At 49.2% G+C, this 21,911-nt stretch overlaps 1 protein-coding gene across 1 annotated transcript; it reads right to left on the bottom strand.

Moving 5' to 3' along the window:
* Positions 1–110: 110 nt before the first annotated feature.
* STRA8 (stimulated by retinoic acid 8) lies at positions 111–19,826 on the bottom strand. Its single transcript, XM_032275916.1, has 8 exons — positions 18,665–19,826; positions 16,642–16,717; positions 16,088–16,172; positions 14,155–14,181; positions 12,767–13,052; positions 7,612–7,685; positions 4,014–4,125; positions 111–349 (listed from the first exon to the last, which is right to left on the bottom strand). Exons 1-8 carry the CDS (start codon positions 18,854–18,856, stop codon positions 275–277), a joined length of 927 nt encoding a protein of 308 aa, XP_032131807.1. The 5' UTR covers positions 18,857–19,826; the 3' UTR covers positions 111–274.
* Between the last annotated feature and the right edge of the window lie 2,085 nt (positions 19,827–21,911).

A 21,911-nucleotide genomic window follows, 5' to 3' on the forward strand; every position in this document is an offset into this window, starting at 1 on the left:
GGCCCATGGCCTGGGCCTCAGCTGTGCTCCTACCTCCTTAATAGGAGCACAATAGCAGCAGGCCAGCCCTTTATGCCAAACAGCCCCAAGAGACCAACACGAGGCCATGCTTCTCTTATACATTATAATAATCAGAAAATCATCAAAATGCTTCTGGAACAACCCACTCCAAAGAGTCCTGGAGGCCAAGGCACATGCAACCTTAGCTGCCAGCATTCAACCTTGGGAACTGCCCCCCTCATTCAGTCCCTCCCGTCCCAGCCCCGCTTCTGTGTTACAAATCTTCATCGTCAAAGGTCTCCGTGCACTGCAACATGATCATCTCTTCATCAACAGGAAAGGATGCTTCCTACAAGACACAGGGTGGAAGAGGTTCACTTTTTATCTGTGGGTCTCAGGCCCCAGGCAGATAGGAAGGCTCCTGCATCTCTGGTGTGTCCAACCCCCAGACTACCCTACGTCTCTTCAGCTGCATTTTCATCTCCAGCTTCCCACTTCCTTCTAAGTGGGAAGGTACCATTTCCATTTCACTGTCTTCATCACTCTATGACCTCCAGAAAAGACAGAGCAGAACTGGCTTCTTTTTTATCCTGGGGATTTCCAGGGTCCCATAAGAGAGGCAGAGGATGTCATAAGGCTTTACCCAAGTGCTCATCAATAGAAGACAGTGCACTGCACCACGGTGCTCCCACCAATGAAACACCGTGCAGCTGGTTTCCAACAAAAATAATGAGACAGTGCTTTATCTATGGGATGTACTATTTACAAAAGGCAAAGTGCAAAGAAAGCAATGTGTATCATAGGCTACTATTTGTGTTTGAAAGAATATATGAGTATCTGCAGAGTATGTTTGGATGAGTGCACAAGAAACTGGTCACTTCAGTTGCCTCTAGGGGAAGGTATGGGGTAGGAAGCAAGGGAGAGAGAAGACTAAGTATCCATTGTATATCTTTTGGTAACTTGTAAATTTTTTTTTTTTGAGACGGAGTTTCGCTCTTGTTACTCAGGCTGGAGTGCCAATGGCGCGATCTCGGCTCACCGCAACCTCCGCCTCCTGGGTTCAGGCAATTCTCCTGCCTCAGCCTCCTGAGTAGCTGAGATTACAGGCATGCGCCACCATGCCCAGCTAATTTTTTGTATTTTTAGTAGAGACGGGGTTTCACCATGTTAACCAGGATGGTCTCGATCTCTTGACCTCGTGATCCACCTGCCTCGGCCTCCCAAAGTGCTGGGATTACAGGGGTAACTTGTAAATTTTATGCCAGGTACGTAGGTTATCTATTACGAGATGATTCTTTTTTAAGCAGCAACACTGCAGCTGGGCATGGTGGCTTATGCTGGCTAGCAATGGCACATATTGCTTGAGGACCTACTATGTGCAGGACCTTCTGAAAATCTGCATTTCTTCTTTCTCGCGCAGCTGGCTTGGTGAGCCACTGGGGGTGGCCGGCCTGAGTTCCTGCATTCCTCTCTTACCAGCAGGAGTTCAGGCTGCCCCTGAGCACAAAGGCCCTCCCTGCCCAGCTCCTGGAGATCCCAGCACTTGGGAGATCCTGTAATCCCAGCACTTAGGGAGTGCAAGGCAGGCAGATCACCTGAGGTTAGGAGTTCGAGACCAGCCTGGCCAACATGGTGAATCCCCGTTTGTACTAAAAATAAAAAAATTAAAAAAAAAAAAGCCAACCATGGTGATGTGCACCTGTAATCCCAGCTATCCTGGAGGCTGAGGCACAAGAATCGCTTGAACCCAGGAGGTAGAGGTTGCAGTGAGCCAAGATCATGCCATGACTGCACGCTAGCCTGGGTAAAAAAATAGAGGCAGCACTGTTTGCTTAGCAAGGGTTTCTCAGTCCTTAAAGGGACACTGTAAACAGTGATCCCATCCAACCCCTGGGACTCTCCATGACCTTGTTCCCTACAAGTATGTTCCTGGGGGTTTTCTCTTCCTGTTTCTCTCCATCCCAGCAGAAAATGACCCCTGTAACTTGGCAGCTCTGCAGATCAGGGTTGATCCCCATGGGCCCAGGCGGCACCCCTGACCCCAGTCAACCATCTAATGACTGTGGGACCTGGTCCCAAGGCTGACATCCTGATAGTGGGGCCGACCTCCACACACTGAGGCTTTTCTGCCCTGGAGAAGCAGTTTCCGTTCACCATGCTCTCCTGATAGGGGCAGGAAAATAGGGATCAAGAGTGCCAGGGAGGTGGGACCACAGTGTCTGGGCAAATCATGTGGGCCCTTTTTTTAGTGGGAAGACGATAGCAGAGTTGAGAAGAGAATGAAACGTTTCTGTTTACACCAGAGTCTATCAAAGCCTGAGTCCTCCTACCCCAGAGCCACTTGGACAGGTCATTCAAAATGCAGATGCCTGGGCCCTGCTCTTGCAACACTGAGGCATCAGGAATCTAGGAGTACTGAAGTTTGGCATCTTTGCTTTCTTTTGTTGTTGTTGTTTTGAGAGAGTCTCACTCTGTTGCGCAGGCTGGAGTACAGTGGCACGATCTCAGCTCACAGTAACCTCTACCTTGTAGGCTCAAACGATCCTCCCAACTCAGCCTCCCGAGTAGCTGGGACTACAGGTATGCACCACCACACCTGGCTCATTTTTGTATTTTTTGTAATGATGAGGTTTTGCCATGTTGTCCAGACTGGTCTTGAAATCCTGGGCTCAAGTGATCTGCCCACCTCAGCCTGCCGGCAAGAGCCACTATGCCCAGCCACACCTTTGCTTTGTATGGATACTAGAATCCCTGCTTGTTATGTTTTCTACCATAGGTGGAGAAGGAGGGAAAGCAAAGATTGTCTTTTTTGTCTATTCTCAAAGTCTTGGTAAGTTAGGCTAATTTAACTGTATCTGAGAGAAAGAGGGGACAACTGCTGCAGGGGACAGTCACCCAAGGATTGGTGGGAAGGGGAACGCAAACTGCAGGGACGGGCTCCTACTCCACGTGAGGATCCACTGTGGTCCCAGCAGTGGGAAATGAAGACTTAGCTGGAAGAGGACTAAGTACTGAACAGGTGTCCTGACTATGTTTAGACAAACATTTACTATTATTATAACTTACCTTTTAAATAGTTGTATTTTTGCTAAATTAGTAAAGACAAATCCCTGGCTATGAATCTGAAAGGGCCTGTCCCCTTGGTGGCTCAGGCGTAACCCCCCTTCCGCGACAAAATCGTCCAGAAATGGTCTTCCTAACCAGGACTTCCACTACTCATGGCACCCTACGTGGAACAATTTGGAAACAGACATTAATATCCTTCAAAAGCTGACAGCAAATATTACTGAAGATGATGAAGATTACAGAAGATGATGAAAACAGCTCAGCGTTTTGGAAGAGTGTCAAGGGTTCACACAATGAACATTTATGAATGCCTGCTGAGAGTCAGGTCCCTGGGATCTGGTCCCTGCTTCAAAAGGTTCCTGGCCCAGGGCTGCCCTAGAGCAGTGCTTCCCAACCTTTATGGCACCAGGAACCAGTTTCATGGAAGACGATTTTTCCACAGAGGAGGGATGGTTTCAGGATGAAACCGTTCCGCCTCGATCATCAGACACTAGTTAGATTCTCATAAGGAGTGCGTAACTTAGACCCTTTGCATGAGCAGTTCACTATGGGTCTGTGTTCACTATGGGTCTGTGTTCCTGTGAGAATCGAATGCCGCCGCTGATCTGATAGGAGGTGGAGCTCAGGCGGTCATGCTCACCTTCTGCTGTGCAGCCCTGTTCCTAGCAACCATGGATGTGTACTGGTCTGTGGCCTAGGGGTTGGGGACCACTGCCCTAGAGGACACTGCTCTGTCTTTCCTGGTTCCCTGGAAATCTTCCATTCATTCTACAGGATGCATCAGGCTGAAGGTGACCATCCATGAAGCAAGCCAGAGAGAATGAGTGTCTCTGCCCAGTGGCCCCTCATGGTATGATTGGGGTGAGGTCAGGTGAGGGCTGCCCATGGCCCTTTTTGCTATCTAAGGGAGCTGGGCAGAGGTACCACAGCCCTCTACTCTGTCCTACCTGTTTTACTCGAGTGTTGGCACAGCCAAGACCTTTAAAAAAGTCGATAATCTGCATATAGAGCTGAAACTTTTCCTCTGGGTTTTCTGGGTTGGAGCTGGCAAGCATTGAACTGACAACAGAAAGGAAGAAGAGAAAATAAATATTCAGGATCCTGATCTTTCAACTCTGCCTCCCGCTCCCCTGAAAGTTTTGTGTTACAATGTGAACCAAGCACTTGTAAATTCTCAGACAGCCCAGACCTGTCCTTGAAAGGTTTGTGTTGCCTCTGCTCACATATCAAGTCTGGAATCCTCTGGAAAATTGAGACAGTGGTGAGACTGGCTCCTGTGCCTCAATTTAGTGTTCTGAGCTGTGGCTTCTGGAACAAGGGAACAAGAGTTCCTCTATCCCTCAGTCAACCTCCTGCAGAATGCCCCACGGTTCTGGTTCCACTGTGGCTGCTGAGGCAGCTCTGGAGCACGTGGTGCACCTTGAGTTCATTCCCCTGAGTTGCCTCTGCTGTGAGGGTCTAATGTGGAACTCAGGCCCTGGTGCAGAAAGGAGGCCTGTTGTGCAGGCTCTTTTCCTCCTGCCTGCCTGGAACAAGGGGAGAAGCCCTGTGTGACTCGAGCTCATGTCACCACAAGCAGCACGGTTTGGAAGCAGACATTAAAATCCTTGAAAAGCTGCGGGGCCTCAGAAGATGATGAGACAGCTTAGCCTTTTGGAAAGGTGGTGGGGGCTCATGCAACATTGAGGGATGCCTGCTAAGAGCCAGGGCCCTGCAATGTGGTCCCTGCTTCAGAGGGCTCCTTAGAGCACAGAGACTGTGCGTCTGTAGGACAGCTGCACTCACTTTCTGTGAGTCAGTAGGCAGCCCTCACTTCTTCCCGGGATGAGGTCCCGCAGTCCGCTTAGGAACCCCCTGGCAGCAACCTCTGACTTTTCTAGGGGAAGTAGGACGTTTTTAATAGGTTGTTTTCCTGTTCCATCAGCAGGGCAGGGAGTTCTGAATATTGCTTGGCAAGGACAGGCTGGCAGCTTCTCCATGGTTGTCTGAAGCCCAAGCTGAGCACAGAAACAGGAATGTCCCTTCCAGCCAATTGCAGCACAATGTAACCCCACTCACAGCTGAGAAGCGCTTCAGTCACTCTGGAAGGTCGATTTGGAGAGGACAAAGCCCTCCTCTGTCAACCCCACTTGTCCCTAAGTCCATCTAGGCCTGGGTGGAACAGGGAGAGTGGAGCCAAAATGCTGACGTATGGTTTGCCTGAAGCTCTGCTGAAAGGCCAGCTGGGTTACTAGGGACAGCTGTGGCCCCAAGGCCTCACAGGCACCCATAGGCCAGGCTCCCCTTGAGAGGACAATAGGGATATTCACTGGGATCACAGGGATATGTCACTTTCACTCCCAAGGCAGAAAAATGAAATGTCCAGGGTTCTTTTTAGCCACCACAGCAGCACAGATATCTGAAGAATCTGTGCCTTCAGGCCCTAAGACCACAGCTTTTTCAAGCAAAGCAGCAAGGGAATTTCAGTCCTAAATGATTTCTCTTTCAGAAAACACTCCTTTGGGACATGGTTAGTCAAGCTACTAATTGTTTTAAAATCTTTTCACATCCTATTTTGTGTCTTCCCACTTCATGGGGTCAGTGATCCTTTTCTCCCCTCCTTCCTATCCATTCTTATCAGGAAGTCCCCTAGACTCAGGGCCCAGGCCTGTTTGCATGTTGGCCTTATTCTCCGTGTCCCAGAGCCCCCTCCCTGCCTTCTCCTTCCAGACTGGCTGGGAGAACCTACCCACAAGCTGACCTGGGTGCTACAGACTGAAAGTTTGTGTTCTTCCAAAATTTATGTGCTGAAACCTAACTCCCAAGGTGATGGTGTTTAGGAGGAAGGGCCTCTGGGAGATCATGGATTAGGGCATGAAGGTGGGCCCCTCATGATGTGATTAGTGCCCTTATAAAATAGGCCCCAGAGCCAGGCACTGTAGCTCACACCTGTAACCCTAGCACTTTGGGAGGCCGAATCAGGTGGATCACCTGAGGTCAGGAGTTTGAGACCAGCCTGGCCAACACGGCAAAACCCTGTCTCTACTAAAAATACAAAAATTAGCTGAGCATGGTGGCATATGCCTGTAATCCCAGCTACTTGGGAAGCTGAGGCAGGAGAATCGCATGAACCCATGAGGCAGAGGTTGCAGTGAGCCTAGATTGTGCCACTACACACCAGCCTGGGTGACAGAGTGAGACTCCATCTTAAAAAAAAAATTAAAAATAAAGAAACAGGCTCCAGAGAGATGTCTTGCCTCTTCACCACGTGAGGTTTTATCCAGAACGTGTCCTCTGTGAAAAAATGAGGCTCTGACTCTGCTGGGACCTTGATCATGGACTCCCCAACTTCCAGAACTGTGAGAAATACATTTCTGTTGTTTATAAGCCACCCGGTCTATGGCATTTAGTATTAATGGACTTAAGGCAGGGATATAGCAGCCCTCAGCAGAGGTCAGCAGGGCTAACACACACTGGGAATGGGGTGCAAAGAGAACAGATGCACACCCTGCGGCTGATAGCCTGGTGTGTCCCAGCCCTGCGCCAGGATGTGACTCCTCTTGCTAAAGAAGGTAGGAGCTCATGTGTGAGATGCAATTACCAGAACCTCAGTTTACCACTGAGAAAAAGCTCATCAAAACCTCCCAAGGTGGACAGATTACTGGAGCCCAGGGTCCATAGTCTAGCAGTCTCATGCCAGGGCAGCTGCATCCAGAGGGTCAGAAAGACTCTGGCTTAGGCTGCAGGCAGGCCAACTCCCAGCTCTGCTCCTCGCTAGCTGTGTGGCCTGTGACAAGTTACTTCCTCTCATAAATTCTCCTCTATAAAACAGGAATCACATCAGTGTCTACTCATAGAGCTATTCCAAGAATTAAGTAAGATAATGTGTGTGAATTTTCTGCTCTGAAGACGCCACAGATAATGTCATCCCCAGGGCAGTAACACAATCCTAGGGCCAGCTCACTTCCAATCACAGAAAAAAAGGCGGATCCCTAAGAATACCCACTGAATTAGGTACCTGATCTGAGTTTGGCTCTGTGTCCCCACTCAAATCTCCAGTGGAATTATAATCCCCATGTTTTGAAGGAGGGGCCTGGTGGGGGGTGATTGAACCATGGGGGTGGGTGTCCCCCTTGCTATTCTCATGACAGAATTCTCACAACATCTGCTTGTTTGAAAAGTGTGTAGCACTTTCCCCTTCACTCTCTCTCGTGTCACCATGTGAGGATATACAGGTTTCCCCTTTGCCTTCTGCCATGATTGTAAGTTTCGTGAGGCCTCCCCAGCCATGCCTCTTGTACAGCCTGTGGAACTGTGAGTCATTTAAACCTCTCTTTATAAATTACCCAGTCTCAGGTAGTTCTTTATAGCAGTGTTAGAATAGACTAATACAACACCCATCTAGAGGCTGCATAGGAGAGGCTCTGGAACACCTCAGCAGGAGTACATACGCACACATACTCTGACAGACTAATCACATTTATGCACATGCAAACTCACATCCCACACACACAGTCTCACACCCATCCACCATGGGTGCATGCTATCTCACACCCTCTTCCTCACCTGGAGCTAGAGGTACTTGGAACCTCACTTTTGTCCAGGAAACTTGCCACATCAAAGGCATCTTCAAAAAGGATCTGAAAGAAAGCACAGCACTTCATGCATGGGAAATAACTTGACAATTTCACACTTGCTCTGGGCTGCTGGGGGAGAGATGAGTGGAAAGGCTCTCTCTTTACACCACTCCCCAGAGCTGGGGCCCACACCCAGGGGCTCTGCTCGGTGTTCTTCCTAGGGGGTGAATGCTAAACTCTAGAATGCCCAGGACAAACTGCCAACCCTTGAGGTGGCAGAGAGGGACAGGAAGAACTGGGGATTGTGACTCCTCTTGCTAAAGAAGGTAGAAGCTCACGTGTGAGATGCAATTACCAGAACCTCAGTTTACCACTGAGAAAAAGCTCATCAAAACCTCCCAAGGTGGACAGATTACTGGAGCCCAGGGTCCACAGTCTAGCAGTCTCATGCCGGAGCAGCTGCATCCAGAGGGTCAGAAAGGTTCTGGGTTAGGCGGCAGGCAGGCCAACTCCCAGCCCTGCTTCTCGCTAGCTGTGTGACCTGGGACAAGTTACTTCCTTTCACAAATCCTCCTCTATAGAACAGGAATCACATCAATGTCTACTCATAGGGCCATTCCAAGAATTAAGTAAGATAATGTATGTGATATATCTGGTTACATCTGAACATTGTAGGTCTGCTTTATAACAGACCTACCTGGCACATAATTGAACATTATCTGCTTTATAAGAGACATATATGTTCATTGTGGAAATTTTGGAAAATAGAAACAGATCAAGAAAATCAGAATCACTGAGAAACAAACCCACCCAGATATCCATTGTTGCCACACTGATCTAATCTCTCCAGTCACTTCCCTAGGTATAAAATATCATATATTTCCAATTTGGAATCTTGCCATATAGACAGTTTTTCATTCTGCTTCCCCCTAATTTGTTAGAGAATATTAAATATGTTACAGAAACATGATTTACACTTACTTGACTGCCAGATTTAGCAAATACAAATAGGAAATGCCAAGTTATGTTTTGAATTTCAGATAAAGAATGAATAATTTTTAGTATAAGAATGTTCCAAATAGTGCATGGGACGGTTTTGTATTAAAAATTTAACTGGACATGCTTTGCTGTAACCGACATTTCCTTTACACTGGCAGTCACCCGTCGGAGAGGAGAGGAAGTCCTCTGACCCTGAGTTGGCAGGTACTGGCAGGTTCTGCCAGGGTCTGTCCTCTCCTCTCCCCTCCCTGTGAGACACAGCTCTTCCAAAAAGATTGGTGTCTGCCCTTTCTGTCTTCTTTCAATTTGCTTCCCTGGAACTGAATCCCTTGGGACTCTGGCCCCTCTCCTAGTTTTCCGGACATTTTCTTTTATCCTTTTACTTGATATCTCTTTGGTCATTTCAAAAAGGGTTTAGAAAGGGGCCACAGAAAGACCTGTGACCCAGGGTCCATCAGCCCTGAAGCCCATCAGTTTCATGTTCCTCCCTGGCAGGCCTGGAACAGGGACCCAGACATGAAATTCCTTCCTTAAGCAATCAGCCCACCAAAGTCACTGGCCACACATCGTGCTCACCTGTGCAAATCCCTTTCCCAAGCCAGCCTGAGAGGGGACCCCCCAGACCAGGTTCTGCAGCCTTTCCAGAGTGCCACCACACCCACAGGGCAGATTCTCTCTGAACTGAAATGGAGCAGTCCAATGCCTCCCAAGCCCATCGGACCCTGCTGCTGGCCTTTAACATAGCAGTTCTGCTGCAGAACCTCTCCAGGTGGACCAGGGGCTGCAGCAGTTACATTGCACAGCAGGAGTAACTGTGGCTTTGTCCTGCCTCAGGCATGGGAGTTCTCTGTTCTGCCTACCTTATCACCCAGCCCTGGCCTGGCCTAAATCTGGGCACAGCAGTGCACACAGAGCCCTGCTTCTGGGCACAGCTGAGGGAATCTGCTGCCAGCTTCCTTTAATATCCAAGGAATATCATCAGCCCATAGGCCTCCCTGAAAAACCCAGAAAAGCTGTTTCCATGATTTGGAGACATTAGATTCTGGTTGTCTTCTCTTTGGATGTGTTCTTCCTGAGGAAGTGTTCATGCTGGCACAGTCAAATTTGACAGAATTGCTCAGGCATTTGGTAGATGCTGTCATGAATCACTTACTGATAGGGATAGGTTCTGAGACATGTATCCTTAGGCAGTTTTGTCATGTGAACATCATGGAGTATACTTATGCAAACCTAAATGGCACATATACATTTATTTATTTACTTATTTGAGACGGAGTTTCACTCTTGTCACCCAGGCTGGAGTGCAATGGCGCAACCTCAGCTCACTGCAACCTCCACCTCCCAGGTTCAAGCAATTCTCCTGCCTCAGCCTCCTGAGTAGCTGGGATTACAGGTGCTCACCACCATCCTCGGCTAATTTTTGTATTTTTAGTAGAGATGGGGTTTCATGATGTTGGCCAGGCTGGTCTCAAACTCCTGACCTCAGGTGGTCCACCTGCCTCAGCCTCTCAGGGTGCTGGAATTACAGACGTGATTATGCGCCTAGCCCATGTATTTATTTATATATTTTTTTGCATATGGAAAACCCCAAATCCAAGTTCCATTACTGAATATCAGTTGTTTCCCCGTACTTTATCTGCAATGTGAATATCAAGTGCCATATATCAGATTTCCATATATGCTCCATTATCATCTATGGGACTACCATTGTCTATGTGGTCTGTCGTTGCCCAAAGCATCTTCTTGCAGCCCATGACTGTGTTTTCTTCGTGAGAGACTCCAGGGCTTGGCACTTTGGGGCTACAAACACATCTGCTTGGCTGGCCTTTCAGACATGCCTTGGGTGTGAGGTCCTAATCATCCTTCTTGAACTATCATGGACCAGAATGCACATCTTCTCATGGTGGACACAACATCAGAGGAAAATGAGATCAGAAGCCATAGTCTGGTGGACCAATGCGTGGAGGTCGGGCAAGGGACCAAGGTCGTAGCTGGTAGACCATTGCTCATCTGCACCAGGAATTTCCTTCAATAGGACCCACTGCACCAGCCACCAGGGAAGCTTGTTAAAAATGCAGATCCTGAGGCTCCACCCTCAGAGGCTCTGATTCGGTGTGTCTGGGATAGCAGCCCAGCACCTGACTTTTGTGTGTGTGTGTGAGGTAAAGTCTTGCTCTGTTGCCCAGGCTGGAGTGTAGTGACACAATCATAGCTCACTGCAGCCTTGACCTCCTGGGCTCAAAGAATCCTCCTGCCTCAGCCTTCTGAGTAGCTGGGACTACAGGTATATGCCACCACACCTCTCTACTCTTTGAAATTTTTAGTAAAGTTGCAGTCTCACTATGTTGCCCAGGCTGGTCTCAAACTCCTGGGGTCAAGCAATGCTCCCACCTTGCTTGACTTCCCAAAGTGCTGGGATTACAGGCATGAGCCACCGTGCCTGGCCAGGCACCTGACTTTTTTTTTTGAGACAGGGTTTCGCTCTTGTTACCCAGGCTGGAGTGCAATGGTGCGATCTCGGCTCACCGCAACCTCCGCCTCCTGGGTTCAGGCAATTCTCCTGCCTCAGCCTCCTGAGTAGCTGGGATTACAGGCACGCGCCACCATGCCCAGCTAATTTTTTGTAGTTTTAGTAGAGACGGGGTTTCACCATGTTGACCAGGATGGTCTCGATCTCTTGACCTCGTGATCCACCCGCCTCGGCCTCCCAAAGTGCTGGGATTACAGGCATGAGCCACTGCGCCCGGCCCGGCACCGGACTTTTAAGAAACTCCACAGGTGATTCAGTTGAGAAGCATCAGGGAAGATAATGGGGGGTTGACCATCAACAGGTGACCAAAGGGCAGAGTGACATGAAAAAATGTGTGATGAGAGAGATACAGTCACTGACGAGGGAACTGGGTGTTCTAGGCAAGTCACGCTGCTGGCTAGGCCTGCAAACTGGAAGGACAGGAATGGGTGACATCTCTGCTGTTCTCCAGGCTTGGGCCTGATAGCTGAGGAAGCTTCCAAAAAAATGGGGGCATTCCAGGGCTGTAACCCCAGGGTCAGGGGCAACGGGAGGCTCTCTGGCTCTAAGACACCACAGAGAGACATTGGGAAACTAGCATGTCGTATTCTCAAAGGCGCCCAGACTGAGAAGCATATGGAAAGTCAGGTCAAGGGGGTGGCGTGTGTCAGGAGGAAACCATGGATGCTATATGTCCACTAAGCACAGGCGTGTGCAGAGGGCGAATCGTCTGCCCCTAGGCTAGAGGAGCTGGCGCAGCCTGGGCCGTGTGGTAGAGCAGAGATCTGAGCCCCTCCTCATTCTCAAAGACCAGCTGTGGACCCACTTTCATCTCCGTGCTGGGCGGCCTCAGATGCTACCTGCTTTGCAGACCATGGCCACGGCCGTTCTGACTAGCGGACTGAACCCTGAGAAATGCATGCGCAGTGGCAGCTGTGGTGCCCTCCCCTTCACAGAGCGGCCAGGTGCTCTTTGGGGTGGGAACCCGCCGCCTTTCAAGGGCTGGGCCTGATTGGTCTAAGTGTGATCCTCTCTATGGCCACTCATTGGCTCAGCAGGCTGGCAATTTGGCCAGTTCTGGCCAATGAGAGGGGAGGAGCTGTTCTGGAAACGTTCTTTCTTAACCCTCAAGAAAGGGATTTCGTAGGAAGTCTGTGTCTTACGGGAAGTAAAGGAGGAAGAATGACAGTTCGACTGCTCTGGCTGCCATTCCACAGCCACAGGGACCGGGGGAAGTGGGGAGGGGAGGGAAAGATGAGAAGCCGAGCAGAGCCAAGGGAGGCCTGAACCCACGGGCACATGGTGAGCTCCTCCGCCTGCCTCGGACCTCCTGGGTGTGAGGAGTGCATTTCTTCACGGTTTCATAATCCAGGCCCTAGCAGCCCAAAGAATCCCAATGGAGACAACCTCCCACGCCTTCTCTTCTGCCATCGCAGGGCAAGGCCAGGAAACTAACCGCAGAAAAAGAAATGCTGTTCCGCGGCCCCGGGGATTATTGGGAAAATCAGAAACCTACCTTGGGAGCCAGAAGGCAAACTGTACCTCCCACCTGCGAAATGCAAAGGCCTGTCGTCCCCGGGCGAGGGCGAGGGTGATTCCTGTGCCCCATCCACACCACCCCGGCGGGCCTGCTCACCTCCTCGGGCGTGGAGACCAATGAGCAGCTGGCCCCCTGACTGTCCACGCCGCTGTCCTTCACGCTGCCCTCAGCACAGGCCGCCTCCTGGCAGGCCCCCGCCAGGCTCGCCGCGTCACGGTGCTTCTGTGTCCAGGCCTGCCGGAGGCTGGCCTTCCTCTCCTCCGAGAGGTTCTGCCACAGGTGGGAGATGGCTGCGGAGACGATGGGCAGCGCCACCTCCTGCAGGGAGACGATCCCACTGCCAGTCAGAAGGTCCATCGTCTGTTTGTAAAAGTTGAGGTACCTGGAACAGAAGTGGCGCCGTCTCGCAACCCTGAAGCTCCCTCTCCAACCGTCCGAAGCTCCGTCTCCTGGGGATTCGGTTCATGGCGTGGACCCCAGCACACAGGCCTGGCTAAGGCGCCTCCACTCACCCGGGGCTTAGCCTTCTCTGACTCTGCACGCCCCTAGCTCTTGGAGAGCAGCAGCCTTCTTGAGGACCATGAAGGACATAGCCTTGGGCTTTGGGGCCCCTCCCCAAGTTCTCCCAGTCCCTGCCCCATGAAGTCCTCTGTGTCATAGAGAAGATATGAGGCATAGCTGCCTCAGCTCTCATCCTAAGGGAATATTCTTTAACACTCTGAACCCATAAATGTGCTACTATGATAGGACTCATGCTTTAACCTTCAGCCCGAAGTCAGGCTGGGCTGTGGAGAGAGCCTCCTGCTCTTAAGCCAACTCTTGAGGATGCCAACATGGCTGCCGAGGAGCCTTGAGTCTGTGGAGGAGGCAGTGGCAAGGGACATCTGAGCCAGCCATTCGCCGTCTTTCCTACTATAAGACCAGTGCGGACTTGGGGGATATGTGTTTTGGGGGAGAGAGGGGTTAGCCCTCATAATCACCATCAGCTGTGCCTCCCACAAGGCACCCCAAATAAACACCCAGTCTAAGTAAAAACACTGTATGATAAGCTATGATAAAGTAGCTTGGAGACTATTTCTCTAGCGTCTCTGCCAGTCCTGTCTCTGCGTCCCTCCCATGTGAAAATCCTAGAGAGTACATGATTCAGGGCCTGGTCTGAACCATGCACTCCAGCTGTGGTGCACAGCTGCAGCGTACCCCAGCCGGGGCCTCTGTCCCCTTCCCCATGGGAGGGAGCTCCATGGGTGCACAAAGCTACCCCACCCGGTTCACACCGTTCAAATTCCATGAGGTCAGGCGACAAAGTGCCTGGAGAGTATAAGAGCACTTTTTTCTCCTCTTCCTCTTCCTCCTCCTCCTCCTCTTCCTCCTCCTCCTCCTCTTCCTCCTCCTCCTCCTCTTCCTCCTCTTCCTCTTCTTCTTGGTATTCCTCTTCCCCATCTTCCTCCTCCTCAGCATCCTTCCTGACTGCCTCAATTGGGTACCAAGGGGAGGAACCATTCTGAGGAAAACTGTTTGAGAGCAGGCTGGGAGAGAAAACAGAAATGGGACAACTATGGCCTCGTATCCCTCATGAACATGGACAAGAAATTCTTAGCAACTTTAGCAAGTGTGTGTGTGTGTGTGTGTGTGTGCGCGCGCGCGCGCATGTGTAGGTGTACACTTCATGACCAAATGAGCTTTTTCCTAGGAATGCAAGATAACTGGTTCAACATTTGAAAATCAATCACTGCAATTCACTGGATCAACAGACTCCAGAAGAAAAACCTCAATAGATGCAGAGAAAGCATCTAACAAAATCAACAGCCATGCATGATAAAAACTCTCAGCAAACTAGGAATAAAAGGCAACTTTGTTAACCTGATAAAGGGTATCTCCAAAAAAACTACTGCTAACATCGAGCTTAATTGCAAAAGATAGTTTCCCCTCTTGATCAGGAATAAGATGAGGCTGTCCACTCTTACTACTTCTATTCAGAATTGTTCTGGAGGTTCTAGCCAGTCCAATAAGGCAAGCAAAAGAAATAAAAGGAATATAGATTGCAGCATAAAAAACAAATCTGTCTTTATTTGTAGACAGTGTAATTATCTGTGTAGAAAAATCTCAATCTACAAACATGTCATTAGAAATAAGAAGGGAATTTAACAAGGTTGCAGGAGACAATGTCAGAACATAAAAATCAATAATATTGCTGCATTGTAGCAATGAACAATTGAAAATTGAAATTTTAAAAAGCATCATTTACAATACCACCAAAAAAATGACATACTTAGGTTTAAACCAAAAGCTCAATCTATTTAAAAAAGGATAAATTGGACTCATTAAAATCTGCAAATTCTGCTCTTCAAAAGACACCTTGAAGCGAATGAAACAATAGGACACCATTTGGAAAAGTCAGGCCTTGCACCTAGGACCTCTTCATACGTGTAAGAATAATCCCCAAGGTACCACGCTGAGTTAAAGCAAGCTTGGCCAGGCACAATGGCACATGCCTGTAATCCCAACACTTTGGGAGGCTGAGGCAGGTAGATCACTTGAGGTCAGGAGTTTGAGACCAGCTTGGCCAACATGGTGAAACCCCACCTCTACTAAAAATACAAAAACTAGCCGGGCGTGGTGGTGGGTGCCTGTAATCCCAGCTACTCAGGAAGCTGAGGCAAGAGAATCACTTGAACCCGGGAGGTGGAGGTTGCAGTGAGCTGAGATCATGCCACTGGACTCCAGGCTGGGTGACAGAGCAAGACTCTGTCTCAAAAAAACAAAACAAAAACAAAGAACCACGAGATCATAAAAGTACATTTCTCAAATCAGTCTCTCCTTCAAAGTGTGAATGTGACATATTAATAATGTTCCCCTTTCAGCATTTGTGACACCTGGGTGTACCATGTTTTCTTTTCCTTGCTGAAGTCTAATTTAGCTTCTCTTAGATTCCTAGGAGGCTTACAGTATAGACTGAGATTTGTATTTTCCTTATTTTCATATGTATCCTCCAAGAAAACCATTAGTTGTGGCTTTAAAAAATACATATAGAAAAAGTTTTAATATAATATAAGCACTGTGGCCTTATTTCTCTAAAGAATAATGTGCAACATTAAAAAAAAAACTTGATGGATTTTTCCTGAAAATTAACACTGATTTTCTTTAAGTTCTGAGACAATATATGTTTTTAGGCTTTCGTGTATTTTCTGCATCTTCTGCAATAATCATGGATCATTTTTATAACTGGGAAAAGATTGAATGTATGTTACTAGAACAAAAGAGAAAGGAATGGTCTCCAGTATATGCCCATTTTGAATGATGAACAGCAGCCCCGACGGTCCTGCAGGCTGGAGGGGAAGGGTGAGTTGTTACCAGACAGCACTGATGGGTGTCAGAACACAGCAGGTCCCTAGCTTCCTGGGGCTTGCGGTTTCTTACCTGTCATTTCCAGAATACATGCTGGCATATTCTTTCTTGACCTCCTCTAAGCTGCTTGCATGCCCATCCTCCAGGTTGAAGGATGCTATTGGGGAGTTCAAGGCCAGGAACACAAAGGGAAAAGTCAGGCCTCTGTTGAGTTTTTCCCACCCTTCTGGCCCAGGTGGGCCATGGGTGGGACCCTGAGCTCTCCAGGGTCAGCATTAGGGAAACCAGAGCTCAGTTTCTCCTTCTAGGTATGAGGGGAGAGCCTTGGACAAGCACCAGCCCACTTTTTCTCTGGCCTCTGAAGATGAGATCAGGTGCCTTCAGCAGTGCCCCAGTAGGGAACTCATCAAAGTCACCTGGCCTGGTGACTCTGGCCAGTCCTGCTGGACTGCAGGCTCCCTAAGGAGAGGGACCTTTAACATTGGTCCAAGCACAGCGCCTGGCACACAGCAGGCCCTCAATAAATAGTCATTGATTCATTGTAACCCAATCTCTGTTTTCAATAGAAAAACTGGACTAGTTTTCTCCAGGGAAGGAGATGGGGTTGGCAAGTAGGAATCCATTACCTTTGAGCTTCAGCAGATTATCCAGGGTTTGCTCCAGTTCCGGAATATGACTCCTCGCCTTATTCAGAACCTGCCACTGAGGAGAGGCAGAGACAATGCTAAAGTCAGCCCCTCACTGCAGAGACTGGTTTTGTGCACCCAGGAATTCCTTCCCAGGGCTGAGGCCATGCTCCCTCAGATGCAAAGTTACATCGCTTAACTGTGTCAGTAAAAAGAATAGGAAGTTTGTTCTGATGCACAGAAGCCAGGAAGTTTTGTTTGTAGCCTAGAAATGGGTTCTCACCAAAATGCCAAAGTATTTGGAAAGAGTTAAGCTTTGTTCAGCAAGTTGCTAGCGCTGCAGAAAGGCAAACAACTATGGAGACAGCTTGAAGGTGGAATAAGGAGTAATGGAAGAGGCACGGTCTGCATGAATGTCAGCCTTGCACAAGGCACAGAGCTAGACTTCAGCTCAGTTGTAACATTGTGCAAGGGGCTAGTTAATATTAAATGTCCTAATCTCCCACTATCTTTGTTTGCTAAGTGCATATACTCCAGATGATCTAAAAACTTATTAAATGCTGTCAATCTCAACTGCAAATTTCCCTCCTTACCTTCTTCTCTCCCTCCCTCCCTTCCTTCCCCTCCTTCCCCTCCCCCTCCTCTCCCTCCCCTCCCTCCTCTCCCTCCCCTCCCTCCTCTCCATTTCCCTTCCTCCCTCCTTTCCTCCCTCCCTCCCTCTCTTCTTTCCCACCCTTCCTTCCTCCCTCTTTCCCTCCTTCTCTGTCTTCCTTCCTTTTTCCCTCCTTTCTTCCTGTATGTAACATTATTAAAGTCAAAATGGTAACAGCAAGATTACTAAAAAATGAGCAATGCTAAATGTTCATCTGTCAGGGGCTGCATGCATCCCTTGGACATGTACAAAGGCAAAACTGTGTGCCAAGTCCCAGGGATACAGAGTGCCTAAGACTGTCCCTGCTCTCAGGGTGCCAACCTCTGACACGGAAGACAAGCACAGAAACAACCCCTCATTACACAAGATAGAACTAAGTAGGTACTAACAAGGAGTAGAAGCAAAGGGCTGTGGAAATGTACAAGGAGGAGGGACCAGTTCAACTGGAGGGGTCCAGAAGATTCCATGGAGCGGGGCAGCTGAGCAGAGTGAGCCAAGCTCAGCTTTGAAGTGTGCGCAGAATCCCAAACACAGAGCTACCTGCATAAGCAGAGACACAGAGGCCCTGAGAGGCAGCCTGGCTCAGGGACCTTCTGCAGCGAGATGTGGCCAGAGTGTGGGGTGGGCATGGGAGGGGACCCCAAAGCAGCTGGGGGCAGAACAGCCTGGGATTTGACATTCTAGATTCCAAGGATTCTGGTGGGTGACTTAAAAGGAGACTTGAGGGAAGCTGGAATCACAGTGTCCTGCCAGCCCAAAGCAAAGGGGAAGGGAACCGCAGCTGCATGACAATACAGAGGATTGCAGGCTCCTTCAACACTCCCCAGGCCCGGGGTTCATGTTGATGCTATTGGGTCAGCAAGGACTTGGAACCAGGGGCTGAGTGACTTCCAGAATCTTGGGCTTGTTTGTAGGATGGAAAGATGCTTCTCCAGCTGCTGTGGTCTGAATGTGTGTGTTCCCCCAATATTTAGTATGTTGAGGCCCAATCCCCAATATGATAGTATTAAGAGGTAGGGCCTTTTGGGAGGTGACGAAGGTGATTGGTGTCCTTCTAAAAGAGTCCTGAGGGAGTTTGTTTGTCCTTCCACCATGTGAGGACACAGCAAGACAGCCCTGTCTAGGCACCTGACAGCATGCCCTCACCAGACACCCGATCTGTTGGCATCTTTGTCTGGGACTTTGCAGGCTCCAGAACCAGGAGCCATAAGCTTCTGTTGTTTATAAATTGCCCTGTCTAGGGCATTTGTTGCTACCCCAGCAGAAGTGGCAGCTCCAAGCCAGTCCCTGCCTTGCAGAACAATCTCTCCACACGTGGAAGCGTCTCCTCCCCCGTGGAAATGTCCCCTCTCCTCATCCAGGTCCCCTTACCTTTGAGGCTGTGAGATCAGACTGAGAGTACACTGTCTTCCTGAGATTGTCAAAGAGCGCTGCCAGGGTGGCTCGGTGGCGGGCCTGGGACAAGCGTCTCCGGGCCACCCGAGACTCAAGCTCCTGCAGCTGTGCTGGCAGCTGGGGTGTCGCTCTCTCATGGAGGTTGCTGCTTTCTTCAGGGGTCGCCATTATAAGCTGCAATGTAATATTATGTTTTGCCCTAGATAATAAAAATACAATATTAAAGGAAAAGGAAGACAAATTGTGGCAGGCAGAAAGGAGGGACCCCTCCCAAGTAAAGGCCCCAAATTCACTCCCTCCTGAATTCAGTTCTTGGCAAGATTTCCAGTGAGAGGCAATGCCTTTGAGAAACTTACAAAAGCCCTTTGAAGGTGATGTCGGTCATCTGCTAATTAAGAAGGGTAGGTGGAGATTATACAGGGTCAACACAAAATCTGTTATTGAAACTCAGCTCCTAAAGTTGCAGACCACCCATGTTCGACTTAGAGTTGAGGGGCCCTGGGACTTACCTCAGAAGGTTCCAACACATTGCAGGTACTCACCAGACACTTGTTAATTTCAGGGGCTAATTTTAAGCATGGCCAAGGAGAACAGCTGTACCTGAGATCTCAGGCTTTACAGACTGCTCAAAGCTGAACACTTACTTGTCCCCGCTGTGAGGTCTTTTCTCCCTTAAGAATGTCCCCTCTTAGATGTGGTTACACAGGTGTATGCATATGAGAAAAAAATCCTTCAAGGAGTACACTTTAGACTCATGAATTTTTCTGTGATACACCTCAAGGAAAAAACAAGGAAAACAAGAAAATTCACTTTACCACCTGTGCAAGCAAGAAGTCACCCAGCCACAGAGAAGTGAAAGCCATTTTGCCTTATCTGCCTCTAGAGGGTTCTGGAAACGATCACTGTGTCCTTCTTTGTCACATCTGAGCTTACAAGCCAGAAGCCCTTCTCTAGGGGAGGCGATCCTGGGACTGAAAAGTAATTGTTTTAATAAGTGGCCAGGGCCTCTTACCTGAGCCATAGATCCTTCTATAGGCCTCACCCCGCTACTCAGAGAGCTGCTCTCCACTAGCCTGCCTGCCCTTTGCCTAGGGAGGCTTCGACTTCATCACTTCTGTACCCTCAGGGCATAACACAGAGCCTGGCCCCCATTAAGTGCTCAGTGCTGGGGTTCTGATGAATTACAGTGAGATGTTTCTACTGGGTCCACTTCCCCCTGAGCTCAGTCCTGCTGGACAGAGACAATGCATGACCTCCGCCAAGGGTTTGTTAATTTTGAGGTATGTTAGAGTCACCTGGGGAGACTGTTGAAAATATACATGGCTAGGCCCTGCCTTGAAAACATTGGATTGGAACCCAGCATGCAGCTCACCAGGTGATTCTTATACTTTCACAATTTGAGAGCCACCACTGGCTCTTGATTTGTGTGTCAAGCATCACCACGGCTGGCAGCAGCTGGAAGCAGAATCTCCATTGAGGGATTATGGGGAAGGGAGATGGAAGAAGCCTTTCCCACTATGCTTTACTAGGGAAAATAGGCCAATGAGATGATAAACCCAATCAGGCAATGTGGGATTTTTAAAACACTTTTTAGGTCAAAAAACAACTTCTCATCAATAATCTGGTCTTCCCCAGTGTATCGACTTGCCCTTGTTTTGCGTCTTGGAACAGGGCAGCAAGATGGCAACGGTGATGTTCTGGTTGCCCGTGCTGGTCCCTGCAAGTCTGTGTCACATCTGTTACCAGGAGTTACACTGTGGTATCTTCCAAGGGAAAACAACATGAATCTGCAGAGGCCCCTCAAGCCTTGCTCCAGGGCTATGTTAGATTAGAGCCTGTGCCTTCATGATCTTCAATTTCCAGACACTAAGTAATCTTTAGTAGGAAGCAAAGTGAAACTGATGATTGTGAACTGCCCAGGGAAAATGAGAGCCTTTTGAACAGAAGAACGTAGGATTTTTTTGGTTATTGTTTTTACTTGTTTAAGTTAAGGAGCAACAGATGTGCCTGCACACCAGGAGATTTAGGTGAGCATACATAAAAAGGGAAGTGGGTGGGAAGCACTGTTCTAGGTGAACAGAGGTATAAAAATACCAGGGTCCTCCCAGGACCTCAAACTCTCTCACAGTGTCAGGATACTAACACCAAAAAGCCTCTGGGCTTGTAGGGAATCTGGAGCTCTCCCAATGCCAGTGCTGATAGTTTGGGTATCCTCACAAAGTTCTGCCCAAACACACTCTGCCTGAAATTGCTGGATGGCTGTGTGGACAGTTTCAGCCTGGACAAGGATGCAGTCCTCTGCCTCCCCCATAGGGGCAGGCTTCCCACCAGTTGCTTCTAGGAGCCACCAGGGCTGCTCGCCACTAGGGGTGGGGACAGCCCCAGAGCATGCTGGCCAAGCTGCCTGGAACCGCAGCCTCCACCTTGCCTGCCCCTCACCTACCCACCCTGCACCCCCTGGTCAGGAGCTGGGGGAAATTTCCACCCCCTCTTGGCTCAGGGAGGGGGCAAACCACAGGGAAGATGAGAGATGACGCTCCTATTGCATTTTAAGGCAGAATCAAGCCCTGGAGATGTTCCTTTTTTTGTTTTTTTTGAGACGGAGTCTCATTCTGTCTCCTAGGCTAGAGTACAGTGGCGCGATCTCGGCTCACTGCAGCCTCCGCCTCCCGGGTTCAAGCGATTCTCCTGCCTCAACCTCCCGAGTAGCTGGGACTACAGGTGCACGCCACCATACCCAGCTAATTTTTGGTATTTTTAGTAGAGATGGGGTTTCACCATGTTGGCCAGGATGGTCTTGATCCGCCTGCCTTGGCCTCCCAAAGTGCTGGGATTAGAGGCATGAGCCACTACGCCCCACAATGTTACTCTTAATTAGACCCTGAATGATTTTCAGTGTCCTCCCTCCAGATCCTGCCTCCTGCTCACTACTAGGAACCACTGTGCTATGATCCCCACAAGGCATTCTTTCCAAGTTATTTCGATCGACTTGGAATTTTTTCTTCTCTGTGGCCCTGACAGTCTTAGGTAGATCTTTTTTAGATGGAGCTCTTTTTTATCTAATAATACACTTCGGTCTGTCCCGTAAGCACCTGTGATTTGAGTGAAGGACTGGCTCACCTGGAAGAAGTGTCTCAGAATCACTGTCTAGGAAGAGAAGAGGAGGGCAGGACCCCCAGCCTTATTCCAAGGTTAGCTGTTTGGCTAGGAAGGGGGAATGAAA

Source organism: Sapajus apella, unplaced genomic scaffold (assembly GCF_009761245.1).
Source record: "Sapajus apella isolate SASKATOON/1434 unplaced genomic scaffold, GSC_monkey_1.0 scaffold7, whole genome shotgun sequence".
Taxonomy (NCBI): Eukaryota; Metazoa; Chordata; class Mammalia; order Primates; family Cebidae; genus Sapajus; species Sapajus apella.

Bases quoted from the DNA above. Each gene is read 5' to 3' on its own strand.
- STRA8 (XM_032275916.1), bottom strand. From the start codon at position 18,856: ATGGCGACCCCTGAAGAAAGCAGCAACCTCCATGAGAGAGCGACACCC. The intron at 16,173-16,641 runs GTAATGGATTCC...ACTCCCCAATAG, and splicing joins TAATCTGCTGAAGCTCAAAG to CATCCTTCAACCTGGAGGAT. The intron at 7,686-12,766 runs GTGAGCAGGCCC...GCTTTCTTTCAG, and splicing joins TGGTCTCCACGCCCGAGGAG to ATCCTTTTTGAAGATGCCTT.